This window comes from Poecilia reticulata, chromosome 1 (genome assembly GCF_904066995.2).
Source record: "Poecilia reticulata chromosome 1, P_reticulata-male-v2, whole genome shotgun sequence".
NCBI classification, from domain to species: Eukaryota; Metazoa; Chordata; class Actinopteri; order Cyprinodontiformes; family Poeciliidae; genus Poecilia; species Poecilia reticulata.
Genome location: NC_088830.1, coordinates 25,390,269 through 25,407,154, shown reverse-complemented (window position 1 = coordinate 25,407,154; position 16,886 = coordinate 25,390,269). Strand labels below are relative to the sequence as shown.

At 39.7% G+C, this 16,886-nt stretch overlaps 3 protein-coding genes across 3 annotated transcripts; 2 read left to right on the top strand and 1 right to left on the bottom strand.

Moving 5' to 3' along the window:
- Positions 1-29: 29 nt before the first annotated feature.
- On the top strand, positions 30-2,412 carry LOC103467722 (lysozyme g-like). Its single transcript, XM_008414376.3, has 5 exons — positions 30-171; positions 410-487; positions 583-779; positions 873-1,011; positions 2,221-2,412. Exons 1-5 carry the CDS (start codon positions 168-170, stop codon positions 2,352-2,354), a joined length of 552 nt encoding a protein of 183 aa, XP_008412598.2. The 5' UTR covers positions 30-167; the 3' UTR covers positions 2,355-2,412.
- A 1,957-nt stretch (positions 2,413-4,369) lies between these two features.
- LOC103467717 (lysozyme g-like) lies at positions 4,370-8,440 on the top strand. The gene is made up of 4 exons (XM_017310245.2): positions 4,370-4,472; positions 4,568-4,764; positions 4,854-4,992; positions 6,631-8,440. Exons 1-4 carry the CDS (start codon positions 4,385-4,387, stop codon positions 6,762-6,764), a joined length of 558 nt encoding a protein of 185 aa, XP_017165734.2. The 5' UTR covers positions 4,370-4,384; the 3' UTR covers positions 6,765-8,440.
- Positions 8,441-8,563: 123 nt separating this feature from the next.
- LOC103467707 (uncharacterized) lies at positions 8,564-16,379 on the bottom strand. The gene is made up of 6 exons (XM_008414345.3): positions 14,989-16,379; positions 12,039-12,325; positions 11,332-11,540; positions 10,114-10,227; positions 9,859-10,024; positions 8,564-8,753 (listed from the first exon to the last, which is right to left on the bottom strand). Exons 2-6 carry the CDS (start codon positions 12,301-12,303, stop codon positions 8,575-8,577), a joined length of 933 nt encoding a protein of 310 aa, XP_008412567.2. The 5' UTR covers positions 12,304-12,325; positions 14,989-16,379; the 3' UTR covers positions 8,564-8,574.
- Positions 16,380-16,886: the final 507 nt, after the last annotated feature.

Below are 16,886 nucleotides of genomic sequence, written 5' to 3'. Positions count from 1 at the left end.
ATGGGACGTTTGGTGCACAATTTCCTGTGTTGCACTGAGTGTGATAGCACAGACGACAGTAAAAGGCTATAAAAGATTGTCCTGCGCCCAGTGCGTTTACACCCCAGAACAGGGAACAGATCTTCCACTTCAGCTCCGAGTGAGCATCAGCAAGAGAAACTGCAACGATGAGTGAGTATTTTATTGTTTATATGATGTATTTTGTCTGGCTAAATGCTGCTGTAGCATTTAAAAGAAACAGAAGTCTTCATTTTTTTCTCCTTAGCTATAAAATATTTTATTACGTAAAAAATAAACATTATTTCAGACAGAGCTTGCACAAATGTGATTTAAGATAGCATTTGATGTACAATTTAACATTTAAATTTGCCTGCTTCATGCGTTTTATGTAAATGCTGATATTTTACAGGTTATGGAGACATCACTAGAGTTTCTGCTACCGGTGCTTCTGAGAAGACTTCTCAGCAGGATAAACTGGGTTACTCTGGTAAATACTGAAGATAAACAGCAGACTGAACTGAAAATGTTAATCTGTTGGGCTGAAAAAGGACAAACTCATGAGGCTGTAATTTCTCCAAACAGGTGTGAGGGCATCAGAAAAAATGGCCCAAATGGATTCTGAAAGAATGAATAAATTCAGATCAAAAATCAACAAAGTGGGAAGTCAGTGCGGTATTGATCCGGCCCTTATTGCTGCCATCATCTCCAGAGAGTCCAGAGCCGGAAACGCCCTGGATGACGGATGGGGGGATCACGGTAACGCCTGGGGACTCATGCAGGTCGACAAATACTGTTTAGATCTAATGTGCAAAATCCTGGCAAATGCTTCACAAAGAAAGATTTACCGCTTTTTTATTTCCATAAACATGCAGGTGGATATTAGACATCACTCTGCAAAAGGAGACTGGGACAGTGAGGAGCATCTCCGCCAAGCTACAGGGATCCTTGTTCATTTCATTAAAAGGATTCAGAACAAGTTCCCGAGCTGGAGCAGAGAGCAGCAGCTGAAAGGTTTGTTTAATCTTCAGCATTTTGTCTGAGATTTTGTCCAACTGTCTTTGTGACCTATGAGAAGAGACTGAAGGTTGCACTTCCTGTTTGTCGAGTCTCTTTGTGTGCCAGATGTCTTCAAGTATTCAGACGTGAAGAATGTCATTTAAGGTTTATAGTTTCGCTGAGGTGCAAAGCATTTGTTGTGGTTATATTGAACGTGGTTGCTGCTGCAGATCAGATCTAGTTTTAATCCTCCTGCGGTTTTAGCACGACGCTCAGCAGGAGCTCAGAAAATGTCACAGCCCGACAACGGGGAAGCGGAAAGAGAGAGTTCTGGGTTTACCCTCAGATCGTCAGTTCCCAAAACCACACACACAAATATGGAAAAGCTCACATGGGATTAGTACGACCTCACCACACAGGGCACAGAGTAAAAAACTTACGAGGTCCAAATGACCCCAATGCTTAAAACTGCTGGAGGGTTAATAAACAATTAGTAGCAGAGGAATCAACAGAGTTCATTCCTTGCAGACAATTTAGAGGTGATTGTGTTTCCTGTCTCCACCCATTTGCTCTTCCTGTTTGGTGAAATGCACTCATGCTGTGTGGGGAAAGTCAGACAACTGGTGTGTGCATGACTGCCTCCTACACACCATGCTTGTGTGTGTGTGTGTGTGTGTGTGTGTGTGTGTGTGTGCGTGCACTTCTCTAAAGAAAAGCAGCTTCTAAGGACAGAAATAATAGGTAAAAACCAGATGTGTATGCAGCATGCAGTGGTCGCAAACAGATTAGGGAGAAGATGGAAGTGGTGCATCATTATTTTCAACTGTGTTTCCTTTATGTTTGGACTCATGGAGACAAACTGTGCTTAACTGCTTAAAGTTGTATATATGTAAAAGGTTAAGGAGAAGCTTGTTATGTGCCCGCACAGCACAAATTTGTTGTAAAAAGTCCTATAATGACTTCTATGTCTAGTTTTAGGAAGCAGTTTAATGAGGAAAAAATATTGCAACCTTTCTTTAAAATATTTCTAAAGTAGCACCAAAAAATTCCCCAAAAATAAATAAAATCCTGGATGGAATGCATAATCTATATATAAAAGGTCAGTGGTTTAAAATTGACTAGAGGCAACCTATAGAAGAGAAAAACTCTAAAGCCAAAACTGTTATTTGAAAAGAGCTACAGACATTGAATTTTTTTATTATGGCTTATTTATTTTCTCTGCAGGAGGGATAGCGGCCTACAACATGGGGGACGGAAACGTCCATTCATATGAAAGTGTGGATGCCATCACAACTGGCAAAGATTACTCCAATGATGTTGTTGCCAGAGCCAAGTGGTACAAAAGAAATGGTTACTAAATTCAGCCTGATAAATCAGTGTTTGTCCTGCTATAAAGAAAAGATACTTCCATTCAAACTCAAATTTTTTTACATGTTTATTCATGCAACAGGTTTTGATTATTATAATACAGAAGCGTGTTGCTGCTGTCACAGAGGATCAGCATCAGCATCTCCTCCATGTCTTAGATCAAAAATGAAGTGAAACTTGTCCATTCTCTACTAGCTTTCATTATGTATGGACTAAAGCACAACTGTCCAACTCAGGGCCCGGGGGCCAAATCTGGCCCGCAATGAAGCTGGTCATGGCCCAAAGGGACATGTAAATAGATCATTGAAAAATAACCATTGTATGCCTAAATAATATTTTATAAATGAAAGCAGTCTTCAATGAAAGAGTATTAGGGCCACAGGAAAAAATTTTTTCAGAATTTCTCAGATTTTAATCCAAGATTAAAAAGTCAGAATTCTAGGGTAAAAAAAAAGGTCAGAATTCTGAGAAAGTTTTTTTAGGGACAAAATTCCGTTTTGTGCAGCGTGTCCTGCATTTATCAAAAAGGGCAGAATAAGTTGGTGTAAAATGGAGAAAAATGAGCAAATGCTAAATATTGAAATAAATGTAATCGTCATGTTTAGTTCCAGTCTTTGAACCCACATGCAAGAACACAATCAGGAGACACGCATTTCAAAACAACAATATGGTTTATTGTAAAGGGAAAGGGAGTGAGTGTGGAGCAGGCATCAGGATCGGAACCACCAGAACAGCCACTGTTGATGAGAAGTAGAGGTAAGGCTCTGATAAACGAGGAGTCACAAATTTTATGGCGGAGGCTTACTTTAGAGCAGAGTGAGTTACTTGATGGAGCAGACAGGAATCCGGAGGCGGCGAGGAGAACCAAGGGGCCGTGGGAGGACAGACAGGCAAGATGACTGTGTGGAGGGCGAGCTGACGGCTGACAAAGGTCCGGAGAATGAGAAGCCGTGAGGCTTCGGACACGACCAGGTACGTACCGCTGCGTCACGAGGGAATCCACAGAATACAAAGGACCAGGAAGGGAGTGCTCGAGGAAGGCAACCGCTTGGTAATACTAAGGGCGTAGTGGGGAAGCAGACGGGGGGATTCGCAGGAGTTAGCATAAACTCCGTTCTTAAGAACCGCTGGAGAACCTCAGGCAACACCTGACAAGGAGGACAAACACAGACAGGATTACTACGGGAATCTTACTCAGAGGGCCTCTCACTGGAAGTTTGATTACCAGGTAAAACAACGAGGTGTCAGCTCGCCGCTTCTTAAATATCCACAGTCTCAGTCCTCTTAATGCGCCACAGGTGTGTCTCCAGGTTCTCCCACTCGCTGCTCCAGGGGCTCTGCTCACATGCGGCATCTGGTGGGGGAACGTGGAAACAGCAGGCTTCCCAAAACAAAGAAAACAAACCAAAACGAAAGCAAAACAGAATCCAACCTGACAGTAATAAAAGACAACATTTGGTCGGTGTCTTTACTTTTAAAGCATCAGATCAGTGGACCACAAACGGTCAGGCAGTCCTACTCATCACACTTTATAGCTCAATAAATAAATGACTCTCTGACGCAAAATAATTAAGCTAGCGATATCTTTTTTTTTTTTTTTTTAAAGACAACGTTGAAGTATACAGGTTAATCTCGTCTAATTAGGAGTGACTCTTGGGAAATTTTTTCCTTTGGGTGCGTCTCCTTCCTCTGCAAACAGTTGGCACAGAGTCTGAAAGCACAGAACAGGGAACAGATCTTCCACTTCTGCTTAAAGTGAGAATCAGCAAGAGAAACTGCAACGATGAGTGAGTATTTTATTGTTTACATGACGTATTGTATAAACGCTGACATCAAATGCTGATGTCAGACTTAAAAGTAAGAGGATTTTTTTTGTTGTTGTCCTTAAATCTAAAATATTTTACTAAGAAGGCAAAAACCAAGTATTATTTCAGCCAGTCCAGCTGGAAATGCGGTCAAAAAAAGGCATTTGATATCATGTAAAATGTGTCTATTTGATGCACTTTATATAAAAGCTGACATGTTGACAGGTTATGGAGACATCACTAGAGTTTCTGCTACTGGTGCTTCTGAGAAGACTTCTCAGCAGGATAAACTGGGTTACTCTGGTAAATACTGAAGATAAACAGCAGACTGAACTGAAAATGTTAAACTGTTGGGGTGAAAAAGGGCAAACTCATGAGGCTGTAATTTCTCCAAACAGGTGTGAGGGCATCAGAAACCATGGCCCAAACAGATTCTGGAAGAATGAATAAGTACAAATCAAAAATCAACAGAGTGGGAAGTCAGTGCGGTATTGATCCGGCCCTTATTGCTGCCATCATCTCCAGAGAGTCCAGAGCTGGAAACATCCTGCATAACGGATGGGGGGATCACAATAACGGCTGGGGACTCATGCAGGTCGACAAATTTAGATCCAACATGCTAAATCTTGCCAAATGCTTCGCAAAGAAAGATTTACCACTTTTTTTATTTCCAAAACCATGCAGGTGGATATTAGATACCACCAAAAGGAAGGAGACTGGGACAGTGAGGAGCATCTCCGCCAAGCGACAGGGATCCTTGTTAATTTCATCAAAAAGATTCAGACCAAGTTCCAGAGCTGGAGCAGAGAGCAGCAGCTGAAAGGTTGGTTTCTCACAGTAACCTCTTGGAGAAAATACTGCTGAGCATTTGTCTGAAATGTCTTCCAGCTGCATTTCTTTCACTTGTGAGAAAACTGGGGCGGTTGAGTCTCTGAACGGCCGTGGCCACAGCGGTTGGCTAATGGGCGGGGCCGAGTGGCGTCACCGTCTACTCTTGAAATCTGATTGGTCACCATGTCTGGCCACACCCAAACATTTTTGATCATTTTGTTCAAAGATTTGTGGTTTAACGGCTCTGCATGTTAGTGGGAGGCAGAAATACTTGCTGACTGTTTAAGTTTTCTAAAAAAAGTTCTTAAAAAATGGGACTTTGCATATTAATTAACATTTACATGCGACTAATTTTCATCTGTAGTCTAACTGGCAGGTTGATGTATTTTATTTTTAAAAAGAATAAAAAGCAACCTCAGACTAAGGAACAAAACAAACTTCACAAAGGAGAAAATTAAACAGTAGTTTGCCATTTGTAATGGTTCAATCATTTTCACTTTAAGTTGGTGCAGTTAAGTTATGCTAAACTCAACGTGCTAATTGTGTGACTAGAAAAACATGTCTTAAGCCACTGTAACAAACAGTTTTTGCATGTTCAATATTTTTGCGTGGGTAAATAAACAGTTATGGCACTGTTCATTGTAATCTAAATCTGTACAGTTCCTTTAGATGAAATTATAATCTAGACACGCCCCTATTAACAGCACAAAATAACGCCATGCAGTGATGATATTAGATGGCGGTTAAAAATGTAATACAACATAATTAAAACCTTACGATGTGATAATCAGTGCAAGATGTAATAAAATAAGCATATTGTATAACTTTTTGCCGCATTATGTAATAACGTTATTACATTTATTGCAAAAATGGAAAATGCGGAGGTTGTTCTCTTTCTCGTTTTCCTTTTTTTTAAATCCTAATCATTTTAATCTTTGAAACTTTGGTAATTAAATATCGGTGTTATGCCATATACTAGGCTCTATGTCCTGTTCCCTGTTAAGTAAATTATTCTACTTTATATGTACAAATCCGCTCCATTGTTGTAACATGAACAGGTGAGGCTGCAGCTCACCTCTCTGACTGAACATCTAACTATTGCATTGAACATTTTGAGAGGCTTTATCGCAGCTCTAAAGCCAGTCTTCATCAATGAAGCGCCCCCTGCTGTTCAGCATTCAAATTGTCTCTGTGCAGCATTTATTGGCAAGTTCATGTCTTTGACATTCTTATAAATAAATAGTTTTAATATACTGCTCAAAAAAATAAAGGGAACACTTAAACAACACAATATAACTCCAAGTAAATCAAACTTCTGTGAAATCAAACTGTCCACTTAGGAAGCAACACTGATTGACCCGACGAGGGTCCCCGTTGTCAATCAGTGTTGCTTCCTAAGTGGACAGTTTGATTTCACAGAAGTTTGATTTACTTGGAGTTATATTGTGTTGTTTAAGTGTTCCCTTTATTTTTTTGAGCAGTGTATTACATTTAGTATTGTGAATCACTTTACTCTGGTATGTATTTTTTCTTCAGTAGGATAAGTTGGTGTACTAATAAAAATACTTAACAAGCACACTGGCGTTCTGATTATTATAGTTTGATTATTATCACTTTTTTTTCTCTACAGGAGGAATAGCGGCCTACAACACGGGGGATGGAAAGGTCCTTTCGTATGAAAATGTGGATCAAAACACAACTGGCAAAGATTACTCCAATGATGTTGTTGCCAGAGCCAAATGGTACAAAAGAAATGGTTTCTAAAGTCTGCGGCTGATAAACCAGAGTGTATCCGGCTAAAAAGAAAAAAATACTTTCATGCATGCAACCGTTTTAGATTATGCTTGATCTAGGCTTCATTAATCTGTTTAGGTTTCTATTTAGCCGGAGCAAAGCTGGTGGAAAAGTCATGTTTAGAATCAACAGCGTCCATTATGTTAAATCTAATGCTTAAAGAGAAATTCATGTTCTGTGTAGAATGTTTTGGGTTTATAATCAAAAACCGCTGAATAAATTTGAATAAAATGGTAAATGCTAATAATTGTAATAAATGTAACAAAATGCAGCATTTTCTCATGTTGCAAACAAATGCAGTTAAATGAAGATTAGCATTTTCATGGTAGCAGTTTTATTTGTGGACTTTAGACTTGATGACTTCACAAAAGACTTAGGATTCAAATTGCCACCAATGATTTCACTAAAACTTGAGCCTTTTGACCCTGAAGCAACTGATATCTTACACCAAACAGAAAGTATGAAAGGGTAAGAGAAGCTGACTCTCTCTTGTACTTTAAATAATAAACTAATATTAATTGTCTTTGTTTCCTGTCGGTCCAGAATCTGCAGGACTAAACCCCCACATGCGATCAAGTATAAGTGAGGCAAAGTGCAGATGGATGATGAAAGTGAATTTAATGATGAACTTACAAAACTCAGAGGAAACTCAGAAATTAGGGTGACAGGAACAGAACAGAAGATCATGACAGAATGAATCCTGGGAGTTTAAATAGTGTGGAGATGTGAAACAGGTGAGTACAACGAACACAATGAAGAGCAGCTGGGGAGAATCTAAGAAATGAGCTGAGGTAGGAAGAAAAAATGGACACAGGAAACTATTAGAATAAAACAGAGTACACACAAAATTATTTCCATAAAACTTAGTTTAACTGCATGCAGTTAAACTAAGCCTACCAAGGTCTGGTTTTAATTTGATGAAATGTTTTAATGAGTTAGAGCTATAACATGAAGGACTAGAAGTGGAAACTCAAAATTCAATGCATTTGTTGAATTTTTATCCGACAAACACAAAGTACAGCATGATTTTGAAATGATAGGAAAATAATAGATTATTTCTCAGGTTTAGAAATACAAATCTGTGAAACGTAAGTTGCGTGTATGTTCAGATACATTTGTTCTGCTAACACTAATTAGAATAAACTAATTGCCTCCAGAAGAGTAAATATTTAACGTTTTCAACGAACCACATAAGTGGACAAAGTATTCATCTGAAAAAGGTGTTCAGGACGCAGACGATAGTTAAAAACAATAAAATCTGTATTCAGAGGTTTTGTAGTACAAATAAAAGTATTTCTTCTAGCTTCGTACAAATTAAACTTATATGAAAATGGTAAAATAAATACCTTTCTGTAAATCTTAAAGGTTGCAGACCCCATGGCCAGAAACATTCCTCTTGTCCAACGTAATTAAATAAAAATAAGCTAATGATACGTTTTGAAACTTTCCACCTTTTATTGCCTTTTCTTCTCTTCGTGCAGTAAATAAACATGAGAAACATCTGCAAACATAAGTAGATCTCAGAAATGTATTAAGAAAATATTTATTCTTGAAAGGTTTAGTGCAGAGCGCAGCAGTCGCTAAACAAGCAAACTCCATCCAAAGCTGCAGCAGTCTTTCTTTTCATCTGAATGGATGTTTTAGGCCACAAAAGACACACGAGGTGCACTGCAGCTGAGCCAAGTCTGTAGATACACGAGACCTGGTCATCAGAACAGCAGGCGGAGGGGATTTCTGTCCTCAAAGTGTTTTGTGTGTGACGAAGGAGAAAGGTCAGAGGTCAGCGGTAGGTGCAGTGGTGCTCCTGGTGCTGCCCCAGGTCCACTTTGTGCTGGAAGCTGTAGTGGCAGAGAGTGCAGCGGTAGGGCCGGTCGTCCCTGTGCTTTCGGCTGTGCGTGATGAGGTTGGAGCTCTGGCTGAATGCTTTGCCGCATATCTGGCAAACATGAGGTTTCTCCCCTGCAAAAGGTCATCAGGTCATCAACAGGTCATGGTTTAAGAGCTTCTGAAGGGTTGAGCCACACATGACGACATTCCTCTATTTCATTTCTACATGATGCTAATGATTAAAATGCTACTGAAATTCAAAAATACTTTTATTAATCCCAAAGGGAAAATAAATGTTGTAACTCATGTTAATTCAAATTCTTCAGAGTTATTGTAGATAGTAATGGATGTTGGCAGGGAAGATCTCTCGTAGCTGTCTGTGTTACAGTGAATTTGAAGAAGCCTCTGACTGAAGACACTGTTTTCTCAGGACAGTCTCATGAAGAAATAAATATAAATAATTACTGATAGAAAGACTCAAACTGTTGTTTTTGTCTTTTATAGTAAGATAAAATAAGAAGAAAATCCTACTTTTACTCAAAAAATATGTATACTTTTTATGTAAACAGTTGTTTTTCTGTTGTCAAGAAAAAAAACCTTTTCAAATTGTCGTGATTAAATCAGGAGCTTAAACTACAGACAGGAATTGCTCTCTCTACGAGCAGCATGCGCCCCCTACTGTGCAGCAGCTAAACTGCAGCTCAGGAAAAAACTAAGCCAACTGCACTGACTGAAAACCTGGTTATTCCACCAAAAATCGATTTCTGAACTCCTCCTGAGTTAAAACATTACAATTATTGTTTCTAAACGAATATTAACTTATTTTCTTTATCTGAAAGCACTACATCTTTTTAGTTATTTTGACCATTTCTCATTTTCTGCTAATAAATGCAACATTTTTGCTTGGGATTTCAGAAACATGCTGTCAGTAGTTCCTAGAATAAAAGAACAATGTTCATTTTACTCAAACATATACTTTTGAAAAGTAAAATCAGAGACACTGATCATTATAAGTGGTCTCTTAATTTTTTCCAGAGCTGTATATAGAAATATATAAAAAGCGCGGCAGCTTATAGAGCTGTTGAACGTTTTTATACATTGTGTTACACACCAGTTTGCATCTTATTACAGTATTGGTGTGTCAAAGCTGCAGTGTACAACATTAAATTTCAGTAACTACCAGAAGCTCAACTCGGCACCTTCGTGTCAACGATGCTAGGAGCTAGCATAAACCTACCTGTGTGAATGAATGTGTGTTTCTTCATGTCCGACTTCTGGTGGAATCTCTTGCCGCAGTACTGACAGGGATACGGCCGTGTGTCCGAATGTATGAGCAGGTGGGTGGAGAGGGTGGAGGAACGCTTGAACACTTTCCCACACACCTCACAGCCGAAGGTCTTCTCCTGAAACGTGGAAGTGAGAGTCGTTAAAATGCAACATTCAGTGCTGCTTTGTGAATATAAATCGTCTGTAAAGCATCTGCGGTTCTGACCTTGCCCCTGTGTGAAGACTTCTTATTGTCAGCCCTGCTGGCCTTGAAGTGGGCAGCTTTGTTTCCATGACTTTTGCATATATGTGTCTTCAGGCTCGACAGAGATGAAAATATCTGCAGAAAAGAGTTGAATGGTGTTTAGCTAGACTAGTGAATCATTGGAAAGTGTTTGAAAATATAAAAAATCCTCTAAAAATATTGAGAATTCTTGGTGCAAAGGTTTTTTTTTTTTTTTAGCTCTTAAAGGTGACCTATTGTGCGAACAGGTTAGAGCATTCAAAACACGTTTGCTACATTTTTTTAAACAAAATCTTTCTTAGATGAGGGTATTTTAGTCGGCTCAGTTGTGCCTAATTTGATCTCCTTTCAGAAATCAGAGATCTGTTGTCATTTCAAATTCAAAATGGTCACTGAAGTCAGTGTTTATACTCACATAAAAGTGGCTGCAAACAGGTGCACAGTTATACAAGAAAAAAACAGCTGAACAACTTTGCAGGAGCTCTGCAGGAGCTCTGCTTGGGTTGCTAAGTGACGGGCTGGGCTTCTCTGGGGTTGCTAAGTGAGGGGGTGGGGTTCTCTGGGGTTGCTAAGTGAGGGGGTGGGCTTCTCTGGGGTTGCTAAGTGAGGGGGTGGGCTTCTCTGGGGTTGCTAAGTGACGGGGTGGGCTTCTCTGGGGTTGCTAAGTGAGGGGGTGGGGTTCTCTGGGGTTGCTAAGTGAGGGGGTGGGCTTCTCTGGGGTTGCTAGTGAGGGGGTGGGCTTCTCTGGGGTTGCTAAGTGAGGGGTGGGCTTCTCTGGGGTTGCTAAGTGAGGGGGTGGGCTTCTCTGGGGTTGCTAAGTGAGGGGGTGGGCTTCTCTGGGGTTGCTAAGTGAGGGGGTGGGCTTCTCTGGGGTTGCTAAGTGACGGGGTGGGCTTCTCTGGGGTTGCTAAGTGAGGGGGTGGGCTTCTCTGGGGTTGCTAAGTGAGGGGGTGGGCTTCTCTGGGGTTGCTAAGTGACGGGGTGGAGTTCTCTGGGGTTGCTAAGTGAGGGGGTGGGCTTCTCTGGGGTTGCTAGCTTTGCCTGGGCTGCTAGCTCACTTTCCAGATTCCAAAAAACATTAACTTAATCCCATAAATCAGCTATACGAAGTTTTTTTGGGGGGGTTTGTTTAGTAGCAGTAGAGACTCAAATGAAAGTACAAAAACATTCAAATTGTGAATAGTTGAAATGGTGACATACTTTGCCACAGAGCAGACACTCTTGCCTCAGTACGCTGATCCTGGAGCAGCTGCTGTTCCTCATCTCCCTCTCGATGTGCTGTGGTGGAGTCAGGTGTTCCAGGTCCTCTGACAGTTTGTCTGGATAATCTGAGCTCACGGCAGAACTCAGCCAAGCTCCTGTTGCGAGAGGGACAGCGCCCCCTTTCTCCTGTTTGATAAAGGCACAACCTACAGAAAAGAAATGCAGGTTATAAAAAAAAAAAATCATACAACCTATAAAAATGAAACCTCAGACGATCGAATTTGACAACTTTTGATTGTATGCTCTCAATCAAAATACTGCATGCGTGGCGTGAAATAATCTGTCAGTGTAACATACTTTTTCATCAATAGTAAAGAATAAATTGCCTGTAAGCTAGTTTGTCTTATTTCAAGTGTACTAAGATATTCAAACATGTAATTTGGATCTTGAAACTAGAAACTAGACCAAAATACTTGGTAAAATATTATGTTTTTGCAGTTCAATCAAATATCTTCTGTACAATTAAAGTTTCAAGTCTTTTATTTTGTAACTTAAATGCAACTTGAGTCTGAATCTCAAACTTGATTCATCAAGAAAAGATGCTACAGTAACATGTATTTTGCACCTTTCATCCCAACACACGTGCAAAGCAGAAGGTGCATGAAGAAGATTAGGAAATTTAAAAGAAGGAATATGTCTCCTACCGTTGGATTTGGGACTGAATTGCTGAAGAAGGCGCATGTTTGTATCGGTGCAACTGGAAACATAAATGTCGGCCTGTGAGGTTAGAATAGACGCTTGCTTTTCATCTGGCTCTTTGGCTGTGGAGTACCCCAGGGACGCGTCCCAAGACTCCACGTTTTTCTCTAGCTTGCCGAAAACCACCGGGGTGGAACCAGGACTGGGGCTTCTCACTGCGGCCCGAAGGTGGTGCAGCCCTCCGCGCTTCACCAGAAAAGATCGAGGCATCACTCAGCTGATTCAAAGTTAGCTGCAGGAAGAGAAAAAAAAAACAGAGAGAAAGAGATCACGCAGTTAAATTTAGTTTCAGAAAATTTGACAAAGCATGTGAAAGTTGTTACTTGAAATGGTTCAGATTAGTTTTTTGTTTTGTTTTGTTTTGCCGTGTTACTGAGAACCAGAAATACTCTTACTGTCCAGAAGGGGGCAGCAGAACTACATTCTTTCTCTGGTTTAAATCTGAATCTCGTATTTACGGAAAAACAGTCACGGAATTACAGGATTAAACGAGACAATGACATGGCAGTTTTCAGTTTCCGGTTCCCAATAAATTAACCAAATCCTGTGAATTTAATTTAGATGTTTTGGATGATAATTAAGTGTTTTGTTCCCAATACAACATGCAGCATAAATATGACAAAAAAAAAAAAAATAAATCAACTAGTTTTACTTCAAAACACACCTGGAAACACTGTATATTTAACCGTGGTCTCTTCCTGCCTGTACTTGTTACTAAGCTTTAAAAATGTAGTTTTGTGCAGGAGTTTATGCAGAAAGTTTCCAGATGTGGGCCGGTGATAATCTTAGGATGAGAAACCAAAATCGAAAGTCATAGTTAGTTTTCAGCAGGCCTTTAATGCAGCGTCATTTATGAGAGGAGAATATGATGAGTCAAAGCAGCATACTGTGAAAGATTTAAAAAAATGGACTTAGACATAACTAACTAGATAATTAAGTAAGTAAATGCTACAACTCATTAAAAACATCTCCCTCCATCAGAGGGCCGGACACTGAGATTAGCGGCTGCTGCTCTCCTCTCTGACCAGCTTGGTGCCGCCGCCGCTTTCTTTTCTACAAGGGATTCCCAACAAAGGATTAATAAATAACAGTTCACTACTTTCTCAGACTTGAAAAACGATTAAACAAAACAAAACTGTTTAATGACTGAAACTGAATCTAACACTGAGGTTTAAATTTGCACCCAACAGCAGTGAGAAACGCACCATTATCACTTAAAAGCAACACGTCTCATGACTCAGTGTCTGCACTTGACACGTTTAAAGGAGAGACGCCAGTTCACAATACTACTGATCGAAACCAGACGGCGTTGGACCATCGTCGCCATGTTTTAAAGCAGCAAATTTCAGTTGAATTTAGGAGGTTTAATGAACTAATTGAAGTATTTTGTGAAAGTATCCAAAGTGGGGCAGGACATCACGCACTGAGGCTGTCAGTCTTGTCCTCGGCCTTCATGTTTTCCTCCTCTTCCTCTTTCTGTCCTCTTTCCTGTTCACTAGCGCTAAAATAAAAGCTGCCCGTGTCGCAAATCGTAGCGTTAATAGCTTAGTTTTTGTACATTTCCAAAGGGAGTGTTTGTGACGGTTTACTGAATAATAACTTCGAATCTTAAGACGTAGATTTTTGGTTTTAGATGAACAGAAATGGTTTCCAACCATGAACACGGGCTTCCTACAGAATGGATTCACAACAACTATTTAAATAATCTGGAACAAACATTTCATTTGTTAAAATAAATGCTCAGTAGTTAATGTATTTTTTGTGAAGGACATTTTTTACATTGTTGCTTTGTTCGTCTTAAACCTAATTCAAAAATTCAATTAAACAAACAATAAAGTTTATTTTTTGTTTGAAATGACGCCGTGTTCATGTATTACACATCACTCGTGGTAAGAGAGAAAGAGGTTGTAGATATGAGTCAGGACATTAGTTGAAAAAGATGCTGGAGCAATTTGAGTTTTCTTCAACTCCATGGAGAATAAAGTAACACCCTGCTAAACCTCCACCACCTTCTGCTGCACACTGCTGCTCAGCTGGTGTAAAAATACTACAAATGTTACAGAAAACGTTATTCTGTTTATCAATGAAAACTGGGATGTTTTTACTCCAGAGTGTTCCTGACTCGTGTATTTTGTGCTTATCTGCCCATTTTGGGATGTAATTCATTTTTCTGAAACATTTCCATTTTGGTTTCGTCTCTGTGTAAAGTGAATCAAGTGGAAGAGCATTTTTACTCTTGAATTTAGCTTAAGTGACTTTAAAATCACATCAGTTAAATATTAAAAGCCTAGAAAAGACAGACAGCCTGCTTTTACTTAGCATAGAGTACATCAACAGGAGCAGACGTTTAACCTTTGACCTGTGTGTGTGTGTGCTACATCTTAAAGGGGTTTCTTGTGCAAACAAAAGAGGTAAAAACTCGTTTCCGAAGATCACTGAACTTCATTTCTGATCAGGTTTTCTCTTCACCAAGACATGAAGGAGTTGCAGGAGACGTTAACGCTTGAAGGCAGTGATTTATGCTGCTGCTGCCGCCGCTGCTGGTGATGATGTGCTCTTTGGGCCGGAAGCTTTCTAACACAACCCAGTTCGCTGCCATCAAGATTTTGTCTCAGAAATGACCAAAGATGAAGAAAGGGTCATCCTCGATCACTGTTAATCAGCTTCACATCAGAGGAATGTAAAGACGTGATGTTAAAGGTGGAGAAACGTTCCTGGGAATCCTAAAAGCTCTGACTGCAGGACTGAGACTCCAGGGTTCAATATGAAACCAAACGAGGAGTTCACAAGCCTTGTGTAGTTTTTCAGATTACACATTTAGGAAAGTGTGTATGTATGAGCAGATGTGTACAAGTGGTTAGAATGAAACTAAAATAAAAAAGTGCAAACACTCACCAGATTGTTTTACATCCCACCGAAGCTCCCCAGCATCCCAGAGACTTCCTGCTGTCGCCGTGCGACGGACCGGAGGCTCACATGAAGCCAGAGAGAGGACACATGGTCAGCGCGCTCACAGGCTGATCTCTCTGGGTCGGAGTGATGTGAGCAACCGAGGACGAGGAAGTGCTTCGGCGCTGAAAGCCTTTGAACCCACACCGCAAAGCTTCCTCACACACAAACTGAAGCGCTGCACGCTCGAGGAAGCAGCAGCACCAAAAACGACCCGGCTCGGTTTAAAAATAAACCCCAAGTGTGGAGGAATCACAGGAAGGTTGCAGTGGGGCGCAAAGCCACCCACGACAGAAGGCCCGACTAGGGAGGAATTAAATAAATCTGATTAAGAGGAAGGAGACTGCGCTGGAAATTCTGCAGAAAGTGTCGACACGTCGTGTTGACACGGTCGTGTTTCAACAGAGACCATCGAGGTCGGGTTCAGAAGAAGAAGAAGGTTAATGCAACAACAATTTGCTTCTGGTGTATTGAATGAAAACCAGGGGAACAGAAAGGCCACAAAGTCCGTTCAGTCCATGTTTATTTGCACTAATTCAATAATAATAATAATCATCGTCGTGCTTTTGGTTTCTGGTGAAACTAAGCTGAAGCAAACTGTGGCGAGAATTTCTAAATTTGTTACCAGATTTGCGAGTGAAATGCAAACGTCTCTGAGAAACAGTGATTCATTCTCGGCTCGTAAGTCATTGGAAAACTTTGGTTCGACGATTTAGCAAATATATTCACAGTCATCGTATGAGTAAATAAAAAAAACACATTTTCTACATATGTATCACTCCCAATCGAAAGCAGAGAATTAAACATCACCTGATTAAAAACTTGATTTATCATTTTCCACAGAACAAACATGAGACGTTAAAACCAGGATGTGTGTTGGTACCATTGTTAAAGTTCATGGCAGGAAAATGAACTTCTTTTTATGTAACTGAATAACTGTGACTGCATGACACAGCAATTATAGAGCTACACTGAAAAACATCCGAGCCGCATTTAGTTGCGTCGACTATCTTTTACTCTTTAAGTCAAATTAATTTAAAGTTTTAAATTTTGAACCTAAATGTGAGTTTGTGAAAGATAAACTTACTGTAGTAAGTTGTGTTAACATTTTATTAGAATAGAATCAACTAGAGTTTTTAGGTTAGCACTTAAAAAACTGAAAGAAGAAAAAGACAGGAGTGGAAACTATTTCCCAGAATGCTTAGCGGCATGTTTCTGTATCCTGAGATGGAAGTGCGTTACATTGATCTGACTCTGGTGTTTTATTAAGGCAAATGTTTGTTTTAAAGCTTGAGGATAAAGTCCTGATCACACTGAATGTTTCTGAGTTGAATTCATTGTGATGTTTAGTAAAATTATAAGATCAGAAATTTTGTTCATGTAATGTGGCTCTTTAGTTATTTTGTTGATATTGTGAAATAATTATTTTGTTTAAATTGCAGCATTAAGTTAAAACTCACAATTCAAGATTAATGAACTTAAAAAACAAAGTTTAAACAACTTGTCTCTTGTTGTTAAATCAACTTCATGAACTTTAATTTCCGAGTTAAAACCAAAACAACTTGTCGAGTTAAACTGCATTTTCCAGGCAGCAGGTGGGCTTTTGTTTTCAAGTTAAATCAACTTCAGATGTTTTACAGTGCACAAACACAAATACTGCTTTAGAAGAACATAACTATTTGTAATTCAAGTCACAAAAATGTGTGATTTTTATCACTAAACTGCACACAGCAACTACATCGTATCACATTTTTCAAATGTATTAATCTTTATTGATGCTCTCATTGAACAACATAATAGTAAAAAAACAATAATCCTGACAAAACCAACGTTTTTTTCTCAAA